Source organism: Brachycentrus maculatus, unplaced genomic scaffold (genome assembly GCF_059751285.1).
Source record: "Brachycentrus maculatus isolate JH-2025_06_01 unplaced genomic scaffold, ASM5975128v1 h1tg000199l, whole genome shotgun sequence".
Lineage (NCBI taxonomy): Eukaryota > Metazoa > Arthropoda > Insecta > Trichoptera > Brachycentridae > Brachycentrus > Brachycentrus maculatus.
This window is the reverse complement of record NW_028280950.1, coordinates 3,785,027-3,797,882: the sequence shown is the minus strand read 5'-3', so window position 1 is coordinate 3,797,882 and position 12,856 is coordinate 3,785,027. Positions and strand designations below refer to the sequence as shown.

The 12,856-nt window shown below is 31.7% G+C and overlaps 1 protein-coding gene across 2 annotated transcripts in view; it reads left to right on the top strand.

The window, feature by feature from the left end:
* The window catches only part of LOC148307508 (choline/ethanolamine transporter flvcr2a-like), a 57,219-nt gene extending 54,037 nt beyond the window's left edge, over positions 1 to 3,182 (top strand). For both annotated transcript variants that reach the window (XM_088263518.1, XM_088263519.1), the window contains exons 6-8: positions 723 to 937; positions 1,620 to 1,725; positions 2,042 to 3,182. In XM_088263518.1, the coding sequence (XP_088119644.1) occupies positions 723 to 937; positions 1,620 to 1,725; positions 2,042 to 2,212 (492 nt within the window). In that variant the 3' untranslated portion in view covers positions 2,213 to 3,182. The remainder of the gene's footprint in view (positions 1 to 722; positions 938 to 1,619; positions 1,726 to 2,041) is intronic.
* Positions 3,183 to 12,856: the final 9,674 nt, after the last annotated feature.

Sequence of the window (12,856 nt, the reverse complement as noted above, 5' to 3'; positions counted from 1 at the left end):
CTTTTTACTTAACCTAACCAAACTTCCCCTTACAACTATACTTAACCTAACCTAACCACTACACTACGGAGGTAAACAAAGGCGGGTAATTTTAACATGATCATTTTACTAAACCACTTAACTTAACCTAACCTAACCTAAACTAAACTAATCTTAACCTAACCTAACCTAAACTAATCTGAACCTAACCTTACTTCACCTAACCACTACACTTAAACAAACCACTACACTACGGAGGTAGACAATGATGGGTAATTTAAACATGACCTAATAACATAATGACGGTCAAAAACTGTCACGAACAGTTTTTAAAAAAACTCATCTTTAAGATATAAACGTGACTTTACAATACCAAATAATTCCAAGAGAACTTTAAATATTTAGGAACTAAGTACTTCAACAACCTTCCTACAAACAGAAAAAAATTGAAGACGTTTATATGCTACGAGTAAAAAATAAATTAATTGAATTTTATTTCTGTTAATCTAAAAAAAATTACTCGAAAAAAAAAATAAAATAAATTTATAATATATTAAATATTTTTATGAATTCAAGGTTTAAAAGAATATTTGTATAATAAATTTATATTTGATATCATACTTAAGACCGTGGTGAAAAAAAAGGGAAATGAAAAGGAAAGATAATTAATCAAAATAACAATTTTATATAAACATGTCAATAATTCATGAATAAAATGTGTAAATAAGGTATTTTTTGTTAAGGGTGCTACAAAAGACGCTGGTTTCATTGGTCTGATAATAGTCTTGGCTGGCATGTTGGGATCCCTCATGTGCGGAATCATCCTGGATAAAACTCACCTCTACAAAGAGACAACTGTGGGAGTATACGCTTTCTCGGCTATTGCGATGATCATTTACACCTTCACCATGAGCCATGGATACATCATTGTGGTATATGTGAGCGGCTTCCTGCTTGGGTTTGTACTATTTTAAAATATATATCATCCTTTCAACCTGTCTGTTTGGCCGTACATGTACGGCCGATACAAAACATGATTTATATCATATTTTATCATTTTTATATTTGTCACAACCCTTAGTAATGAGGAATAAGACAGAAAAGAAGAATATGATTTATATAAAAATTATCAATGTTTCGAAATATTTTTTTCTAAAATAAAATATGTTGCTTATAGCATCGACTATGAGTTTTTGAGCATATTTGGATTAGTGTCAATTATTATTTTTATCTTTCCCGCATAAATATTATGAAAAGTGGTGTTAACATGTACACGTACCATTATAAATAAACCAGATTCGTATATATATTCAATATACTCATCGATCGCTAATATATTGTTTACAATTGTTAAATTTTATGAATTTTTTTTAACACATTGTTGTCGGGCAGTTTTTTCATCAACCCTGACACAAATTAGTAAACAAATTAGTTTCGTATACCAATCACAAATTACCTAATCACAAGTAACCGCAATTCTGATCTGTACAATGTTTTTTGGCATCTCTCGCGTTCTACCAAAACTAAGCAAATAGAACTTTTATAGGCGTCTCCCGCTCTCTACCAACAGTATGTAAAATACGCTTTTAAGCATTTCTCGCAAACAATGTGGTAATAAGCAATTCTTATTTTTATTGCAGATTCTTTATGACTGGCTATCTCCCGGTCGGATTTGAGTTTGCGGCTGAAATAACGTATCCTGAACCAGAAGGAACTACTTCAGGACTATTGAATGCCTCTGCACAGGTACCTTACCTTATAAGTTATCAAAATATTCCATTGAAATTAAAAGGCTGCATAGACTAGCTAATTACCAAATCATTATTTTTTTAGTTTTTTAAGTTTCAAGTATTTTAAAATTGAATTCAATCAATTCTGAAGGTGCCACAGTATGATTTGAAACATCAACAAGATTGAGAATAGCTATATATCCCTGGTTGCAACTGTTATCAGAACCTATGAAGACCTTCACAAATTTGTTTAGTACTGGGATGAAAGTCTTAATTGCAGGTAAAATGTAAATTTATATTAAGATTAATCTGTTTTCTTAATAACGTTACAGGTATTTGGCATCGCCTTCACCATAATGTACGGATACTTCTTGGAAATGTGGGGAGATATTTGGTCAAATGTTATACTGTGCGTTATCCTGGTTTTGGGAACTATACTCACAATGCTTATCAAAGCGGACCTTCTGCGACAAAATCAGGGAGCGCTGGAACTGAAACCTTAAACAATGCGATGAAATATCATCACCAATACTCAAATCAACAAGGAAAGAATTTCTTGAAGAAATTAAAGCCAAAAAGCATTATTTTAATAAAAAAATGCAATTTAAATGGGAAATGTCAGTCGAGGATTGTTATTTATTATTGGATTGAATGGCCTGGTGGTAAACTATAGTTTTTCGAAGCAAATAGTAACCTAGGCTTGCTTATATTGTTGCCAAAGTTTTTGGAAATTTAGCATAGAGCGATTGATTGAATTATCATATTTTTTTACAATCGACATTTATCGAATTAAAATAATAAGTATGCAATGTGAATGAAGTTTTCAGTGGTGTTGTAGTGCATATTCATACGTATTATAAACTTATTTGTAGAGTAATGAATTTTAGACAATTATGAGTAGGCTCTGCCTCTAATATTACAGTGGTAGGGAGAGGATAGAATGCCTCTTTCATCTTTCCTATTATGCATTCCTAGATTACCCGTGAATATAATGTTTTTTGGTGTTTTTGCATCAAAAAATATTGAGGTACAACCAAAATCAACATTCTATTTATCTTCTTTGCTTTGTCGCACATTCCTCCAGAATAGTAAAGTTATTCCAGAATTTTACAATGTTACGCATGTATTATAAAGTAAGCTTAAATTCCAGACAGCCTATTGAATTCAGAAGAAAAATATATACATAACTAACCATTAAATCATTTACTCATAGGTTTTCCGCTGATTGTATCAGTTATAGATAAATTATTATGCACAGCACCCTCTTCTTTAAAACTGTGCATTACTGATTTTACCACCTAAATAATATTTTGCAATCGCATGTTTTGTTTATCAGCCCTCAAAAAAAAGCACTCTTTATTACAGGCAAACAAATCTATTGAAAATTATTGTTATATTTTGGCTAATACATGAATTAAAATTTACAAGTGCTATTTGAAGATATTTTCGTGATAATGATGTTATTCTTGAAAATGTGAAATTATATTTAATAAACAAAAGTATTCATACTAACTATATATATACACTTTACACAACAGTATTAATATTTATTTTTCATAATAAGTTTTAAAAGAAATTTATATATATATTAGGAAATGATAAATTACTTCTTAAAAAGGAATTTACCTCCTTCAACACTAGGAATATTTGTTCATATAATCGGTATAAGAACAGCAAAATGATTTGAACCACACGTATTTGGAGTTGTTGCATATATTTCGCTGTTCATTTTATTCCGGTAGGGCTCTAAGCTTTATAGATTTATATATGCCCTGACGGTGTATTGATGTGATTTGACAATATTAATAGATATAATGTATTGAAACAATTATTTTCATAGAAATTTATCCCAAATATCTTTTATTATATATTATGTATTAATGTGTAGACTCGATAATCTATGTATTTATTAAAAATAAGACAAATAATAACTATCCGTATACTGAAAATAGCAACAAAATAAAGAATCTTAATTCTCAAAATATTTTCTGTACAATTTGAACCACATGTAGAGAGGCATTTTTGGTGAATTACAAGGTGCAAGTCATAATTCTTAACCCAGTGAAATAATATAGGGGTGGCAAAAATAAGTTTTTACCAAAATGCTTGTTTTCCATCAAGCCTTCAAAGGAAACAATGTCTATAAACATGGTTGATATTTTGAGACTATGCGACACAATGTGTATACATCGCTCACTCCTTTCAACAATGTCATTTATCAAAAATCATCAATTTTCTGTTGTGCATATTTTCGGAATGCCCAGAAAATGTACTATATCCCAGCAAAAGCAGCATATTTTTAACTTAATATTTACCCACTACAGGGCAGAAGGTGTTGTTTTTGCATTTTGAAGAAAAGGTATTGTTCAATTATTTTTTTAATTTTACTAAATATTCTTGAAATGGAAAAAAACCTTCAGGTTAGCTAAAAAGATTTATTGCACAGTTAAAAGTTCAAAAAGTGGCTTGATATTTATTTTTAATACATTTCATTATATTTTTAATCTTTTAAAACGATCTCCTGAAAAATCAAGTTTTTTGATATATGACGTTGAAAGGAGTGAGCGACATGTCATAGGTATTTCACAATATTTTGATAAGCTGTATATAGACTTAGTATTTCCCATTAGCGTATTATACTATTTACACTCTTGTGTCACAGCAAACGAATGTTTCAATCTTCATGACTATGTTTATTATCATTTGAAAAAAATATATACATAAAAACTGACAGTAGGTATTTAAAACATTTTATTTGTGTCATATTTCTATGCATATAAACAAAATATTGTACCCATCACTTAAGCTGAAATAAAAAATTCTTATTTTTATTAATGCCACCTCAAATGAAATATCATGTGGCCCCCAAAAGATATTTTGTTATTATTTTGTCTCAAATTTAAAATGCTATAGAAGAACTGTAATATTTGTTTTTGTGTAATATCATTATTTCCCTTTTTTAATTCAATAATTAACCTTTATCTTAAACATATATTTTTTAATCACTTGAATCAAACTATAAAACTGTTGTAGATACTAATATAACGTAAAGAGAAGGTTCAACGCCTTGCAGGTAACCTGCTTATACGCTGTAGACCTCAGGCAGGTGTAAACTATGCGCCTCCAATTGTGCTTAGACCATAATACTATAGGGTCCGCCATCTAAAGTTTTTTTTTTCAACTAGTGCTTATTTCGTGAATGGTAACACTTAGCTCATGTCTGATTTGACAGATAATTAGTTTTATCCTTCCGCTGAGCGAATATGGTTGTGTATACGCTTGAACAACGCTGGGAAATATTGCGACATTACTTTGAAAATCATGGTAATGTTGCAGAATGTGTGCGAAAATTGCGTACGGTTTTTGGAAGAAGAGAAGCACCGTCAGCTCCGTATGTTCGTTATCTTGTGAAAAAAGTGAAAGAAACTGGCATCCTCATCGATAAACCAAAGCGTGAAAAGCCAAAAACAGTGCGTACACCCGAGAATATCGATGTTGTGGCAGAAAGTGTGCGTGAAGCGCCATCAACATCAATTCACCGTCGTTCTCAACAATTGAACATTTCGGAGACATCATTGAGACGAATTTTGCATAAAGACCTTGGTATGACGCCATACAAAGTCCAATTGGTTCAGGAGTTGAAGCCAACTGACCATCCAATGCGTTTTCGCTTCGCTGAGTGGGCCTGCGATCGACTTACAGAAGATGCCGATTTTGCCAAAAAAATCATCTTTTCGGATGAAGCTCATTTTGATCTTGGCGGGTATGTAAACAAGCAAAATTGTCGTATTTGGGGCACAGAAAACCCGCACGCATACATTGAAAAGCCGGTACACCCAAAACGAGTCACTGTTTGGTGCGGATTTTGGTCCAGAGGCATAATTGGGCCATTTTTCTTTGAAAATGAGCAAGGAGTGGCCGTTACAGTCAATGGCGATCGTTATCGGGCCATGTTGAACGGATTTTTGTTCACAAAAATTGAAGAGGAGGATATTGGCAACATTTGGTTTCAACAGGACGGCGCTACGTGCCACACAGCCGAAGCTACACTCGATGTTTTGCGCCCTGTTTTCAAAAAAAAAAAGTTATTTGGCGGACCCTTTATTTAGGTTATTGCAATTACAAATTACTTGTTGACAATACATTACTGTATATTGTGTACCTTACCATAGGTAATCTTACATTGTAAATAATATACATAGATTTATATAGCTTCGTATTTGAAGTAAAGATCCCACAAACTTCACTCGCAACGGGTTAAATCACTTACTACTTTATTTTTCTTTGTTAATTTCTGTGTTGTTAGAAAGTATGTTTGATATTGATTATTTTTGAATCAGTATAAGAATATTTTAACCTCTAAAACAGGATGATAGTAATGAGAAAGTTATGCCATGCAGTATGAGTTAATCAAAAATTTTAAATATTTCAATAAATATATTTTAGACAGCGTTAAAAACTGCCATACATATATTCAATCAGTATCTTAAATTTTGCTGCATAATATCATCAATAGATGTCTTTGGTGGTCCAAATAATAACTTCAAAGAATATTGGTGAAATAAATACCAACCCCAACCGTGAGGCCATATTCTATGTAGCCAGATATTTTAAACCCCGACAAATAGGTACACATTGAGAGGTTGAATTATTTACATTATTATTTGATAATAATTTTATCCCGAGGTTCAGCATTCCGAATTAGGTGACAATAAATCATAAAATGTACATATATATTTCTCTCAATTGTATAATTGTAAACTATTAGGTTGTCAGGAAAGTTACGCCATATTTTCATATATTTCAACCCAGAAATAGTATGTATAAATGAGCATAAAATTAGTAAAAAAACAACATTTATTGTACTTATTTAGTCATTTTTTGACACAAATGTAATGAAATACTAATGATGACCCTTGTAATGGTGGCGAATACGTCAAAATCAGAATTTATAACACAACACAGCATAACAAACCAGCAAAAACCAATCAGCAATGGTCTAATTATTTTGTTTATTTCATTTATAATAAAAAGGGCTGAAATAATGCATACTATGAAATTGTTTACAGTAAATAAAGCGATTAAAATATCTGCAGACAAAGTACAATAATTAGGAGTCTGTATAATGTTTACCAATATTTTGTACGAATTTAATGAGACAATAATGCATCAGCTATACATAAATATATGTGCAGTGTTTGGGAGACATGATCTAAATTTTTCTATAGGGTTATCCAATAAGAGGTTTCATTTTGATATTTGAGAAAAGCTAGTATATTTTAAGATCAATCAATGAATATTTATTGCATTGTTAAGAGAAAAGTATGCGAAAAACGATGGAAAACTATATAAGCCAAATGGCAGCCACGGCTACAGCTGCAGCACCATATCCTTTTCATGAAATTTTCCATGACCAATTCGCACATTTGCGGCTGTATGTCCTCGATAACTTTACGAATTCCATCTTTAAGGTCTTCAATCGATTGTGGTGCATTGACATAAACCTTATCTTTCACGTGGCCCCAAAGAAAAAAGCTCAAGGTGTTAAATCACAAGATCTCGGGGGCCAACTGTGATCACCTCTTCGAGAAATAACATGGCCAGGAAATTTTTGTTGCAAAATTGCAATTGTTTCATTGCTTGTGTGGCACGTAGCACCGTCTTGTTGAAAATAAACGTCATCTACATCAATATCTTCCAATTCCGGCCATAAAAAATCATTAATCATAGCTCGATAGCGCAGTCCATTCACCGTAACAGTTGCACCAGCCTCATTTTCGAATAAGTAAGGTCCAATCACACCGCCAGCCCAAAAACCGCACCAAACAGTGACACGTTGATGATGGAGAGGCTTTTCATCAAGCATTCTTGGATTTTCCGTTCCCCAAATGCGGCAATTCTGCTTATTCACGTAGCCTCCGAGGTGAAAATGAGCCTCATCACTGAAGATGATTTTTCGATGAAAATCCGGATCATTTTGATGCATTTCAAGGACCCAATTCGCGAATATGCGACGTTGCTGGTGAGCGACCGGCTTGAGTTCTTGTGTTAACTAAACTTTAAAACCCTTAAAACCTAAGTCTTTATGCAAAATACGGTGTAATGTCGTTTGTGAAATGCCTAATTCCAAAGATCAACGAGAAATTGACAAACCTGGGTTTTCGTCAACACTGCGGGCTACAGCAGCAATATTCTCAATTGTTCTTTAACGATGCACACGGTTTTGATTCTTCACATCCAAGTTGTCCCAACAGCTCAAATTTTTTAACAAGTTTCACTATTGCTGGCCGAGAAGGCGCTTCACGATGACCAAAAAGTGCTTTAGTTTCACGAACTGTGATTGCAAAATTTTCACCATTTCTGTAGTGAATTTTAACAAATTCAATGCGTTATTGAAGCGTGTATCGTTGCATTTTTATTAATCGCGTAGTTTTTACTTGTCAAATGTCAAAAGATGACAAAAGTGGCAGCTGCCCGGATAGCGGGCTATTCAAAATGAAACCTCTTATTGGAAAACCCTTTACCAAATTGTGTTCCAAGGATATTTAGCTTCAATAAAGAAACTTGATCTGGACAGCCAAACGAAAAAGGCAGAACTTTCTGACAACCTTACGCTATTTTCTCCTCACCCAAAGGTTATATATTTTAAGGCACTTCTTTTTATACAATATGAATAATAAAAAAAATGGTGACATACATAGTATGTTTGATAAATAATCTCAATAACTATTTAAACAATATTTAATGAAGGATGAAAGCATGTATCAGTAGATTAACCGAGTTTTCTTTTTACACTTTATTTTTAGTCATGTTATTCCACTTAAATGCCAAATCAATAAAAATGATAGGTTTATTGATTTTGTTTCAATTAAGTATATTAGTCAAAATAACTTAGCTAGTCTCCGTAGTGTACTAGTCTGATAACCAGTTTTAAAGTTTTTTTTTGTAAAATCCACGCTTATAAAAATAATTTTTGATTCTGCAATCAACATCTTATTGGCTTGAAAAATAATACTGGCCTAATTCGGTATTGTTTAATTTTAAAAATTCCTCAATATAATTGAGAATTTTTTATTTTAATTATATTTTCCAATACGCTCACGCACGGATATGTTTAGAGAAAAATGTCTTTAACAATATATTGCAAAATCTTGGCTGTTAATAATTGTCAGAAATGATTCCTTTAATTTAATTCATTGATTCGGCAGTCACTTTGTGGTAATATACATATATATATACATTTTATAATCAAATGTTAACTTCATAAATACCACAAATTATTACATGTATCATGACTTGTATTTCAATGCATTTAATAAAATTATTATCAAAAATTGTATATGAAAGGATGTTAAGTGCATCCAAACACGTGTCGCAATAGAGTATAATAATTGTGGTATTTACCAAACTAACATTTTAACATTGGAAAATGGTTTCTTCATATTTTCATAGATCTATGTACTACATTTTATTAAGTACAAAGAAGTGTAAAAATCATACTGTAGTTTCAAAATATTTGTTTTAAATAATGATATTAGTTGTATTTAATTTATGTGTTCCATTTTACTAATAATATAAGAATGACAGAATACCTTTGGGTAATTGTGATAATTCTTTTACTTTGTATTCCTATATGTATTACTAGTTTTAGAAACATTTTAATTGTTTTATTTTTAATACACCGCAAATTCTATGCTGCAACTATTCTAAAACTCAATTCCGATCAAATTTACACTTCAGCAAAACTTTTGTTTAAGTATACTAGGGTGTTATTTTAATGTGACGATAAGCTCGTAAGAGATCTTGGAATAAACAAGGCTAAAATCCACTCATAAATGCTACGTTACCGTTAGGTTACCCTATCCTTGTGTGCAGTTCACGATGTTAAATATGATATATCACTCACAAATCAAATATTAATTTTATGGAAAATATTATCTTTGGGCTTAAAAAGATTTTCACATAGTTTTTGTTAGTTCGTGACTTTTTGTCGATGATATTATGTACTTTTGAAACTTTTTATCTATATTTAAAGCCTCTGGTTCCAAAAAAATTATAAAAAAATTACAGTGCTAGATTTTTTTTTCTATGATTCCATTTCTAAGAGGACATTGTATTACTAGCTACGTCTTCAATATATCGCTCACTCCTTTCAAGAACGTCATAAATCAAAAATTGTCAATTTTCAGTTGAGCATTTTTTCGGAATGCCAAAAAAATGTGCTATATCCCAGAAAAAGAGGCATATTTTTAAGTTAATATTTACCCGCTACATGGCAGAAAGTGTTGTTTTTGCATTTTGAAGAAAAGGTATTGTTTAATTATTTTTTGAAATAAACTAAATATTTTTAAAATGGAGAAAAAATCTTCAGGTTTTACCTAAAAAGATCTGTTGCGTAGTAAAAAGTTCAATAAGTGGCAAGATATTTATTTTGAAAACATTGTATTATATTTTTAAACTTTAAAAACGGTCTCCTGAAAAATCAAGTTTTTTGATTTATGACGTTCTTGAAAGGAGTAGGCGATATATTTAGTAATCTGTACTTATTCATCAACCAAAAATCACTGTCAACCCTTTCCGGTCCCCCAAAATAAAATAAAAAATCTAGGTAGACAGTTACATTCCAATTATAAAAAATCTTTTGTCCTCTGCTCCACATACTGTTGTAATAGATACGAGTGACAAAAATGTAAGCTTGGAATTTAATTAAATGATACTAATGATGAAAAAAATGTCGAATAACATCCGACATGGGACCTAAGAGCAAAAAATCAATGTCGAATGAGATTCACCATTGGATCAGTAAGGGTTAATGTTATTTAAATTTTTATTATCTCAACATTTAATTTAACAGTTTTAAACATTTACAGCCATATTACCTCTGTTTTGTCCTTCATAAACAGAAAATATTAAAATGTTATTTATTGAGTTGTAAGTTAGTTTAGGGTAGTAGATAATTTGTTAATTTTTAGGTAAAGATGATTTTTCTTATGAAGAATATGTTTTAGGATTAGACCTTGGCTTGTGATTTATATATTTTATTTTATTAAAAAAAAAACAAACAAATAGTTTACTCTAGTACTCAGTGACTTTGAATATTTGAGTCCCTAGAAATTAATTGTGAACAAAAATCGAACAAAATTTAGAAATATTATAAATAATAATTTTTTCCACAATAATCTGTCATTTTTAGTTCTTATTAAATTTTTATATTTGCTATTTTTTTTGGATACCTATACGTAAAACCACATATGTAATACCAATTTTATTTTCAATATATTATGTAATCACTTGAATCTGAATACCACAAAAGTGTAAAAATTCGTCCGAATATTAAACTTACCGCTAAATGTCAATAAATTGTAACAGTATTTTAAAAATATATATTACATTGCCTGTTGGCAATATCTAAAATCGTAAGCAAAAATATATTTTCATTCTCGACATAGATTTAACAGATATATATTGGTTAAAACCTCCCATAATGGCTTACTTCATATAATCAAAATTAAAAATCAAACAATATATTTTGTATTTATTTCTACAAATAGGTTCGCATGTGATTTATTCACATTTTTGAAAATAATCATGAAATACGAAACCACGAATTTTGATAAAATATGCATTTTTGGAAAAAACCTTTCATATATTTAAAATTTTAAAGTTGGCTTTCAGCTTTGACTCCGAGTGAAATTGAATCTAAAATTTATTCCCTGAAAATGACAATAATTAAACAAATTTAAGCTATATATGTAATTTTGAATAATATGTGATTAATCATAGAAGTGAATTATATATTGTAGATAAAAAAAATTAGAAGACTTTCTCAATTATATGACAATAATAATATGTAGTTATGTGTGTATAGAAAACTGTTGAGAACAGGTATTAAATGTTGAACAAAATAAATGTTTTAAAAACAAACCATGTTGTACTTTTTATTAACTTCCGCATAGTAAAATAGAAGTCGGAAAAGTCAACACAATTTGAAGCTCATTGAGGACTTAAATAAGGTGGCATAACATCCCCAACCTGTTTCACTTCCATTCGCCAGGAACTACGCTTGAATGGCTTGACTCAATGTCTGTACCCGACGGATTCTCCAGTTCTTTGGACACATTGCGCGTGGCAACGAGGATAGCCCGGAACGACTAGTTGTGATCGGTAGCCTGGAGGGAAAGAGAGGGAGAGGAAGATCTCCCTCACGATGGACCGATCAAATTAAGGCAGCAGCAGGCACCTCAGTGGTTGGAGCGCTACGTGCAGCGCAGTTAAGGGATAACTGGAGAAGAGTCATTGCTTCTGCAAGGGTCACAACCCTCAGCAATGAGGAATAAGACGGAGAAGAGGATGGTATGAATGTTTTAATTCTTGTTTACGCAGCAGTATGGCAGTGAATTGTGGTGTAAGCGCAACCGATATAAAAGTATGTTATAATAATGGATACAGGACCATTATAAGTTACCCCGATGACAGTGTAGTGCAAGTGGTTCAACACACTTACCCCACAAGCATGGTCTAATAAGGCATAGACTGGCAGGCTTCCAGGAGACACTGATGAAGAGCTCCAACATCATCATAAAACTGCTTGTGAAGCACAGATGAGCTCTGGACCAGGCGCGGTCCGTCCATACGTGCTGTGGATGCTCCGCATCCCTTACATTTGCATGCGAATAACACATTTAAGATATTTAGAGTTATGGAGCTTAATGGATTTATGTAGATAATTTTATACGGTACCTAATTGTATCTTGTTCGTGGGCTAGCGTCTAGATGTGCATATTTGATATCTAGTACGTAGTAAGTACGAGTATAAACATTTGATGTCTAGCATCCCTTCTACAAAAAGTCACCGACCGCCACTGCTCTGGACATTTGACAATATTGGAGCGCAGTGTTGTAATTGTGGAGGTTCTCACCAAACAGTAACATTTCCAATATTGCACAAAAAATACTTTGAATGCAAGTTGCGACAAAACGTGACCAATCCTGTGTTAAACCAATATGAAATCATTAAATCAGACCAAAACGTAACAATTTTACAAGCAAGAATTCTTGATTACTTAAAATCATTTATAATGGAAATGTAACGTTTTGGTGAGGACCTCCATAATTGCAAGCTTCAGAGATCTGATCTTCTTACATCA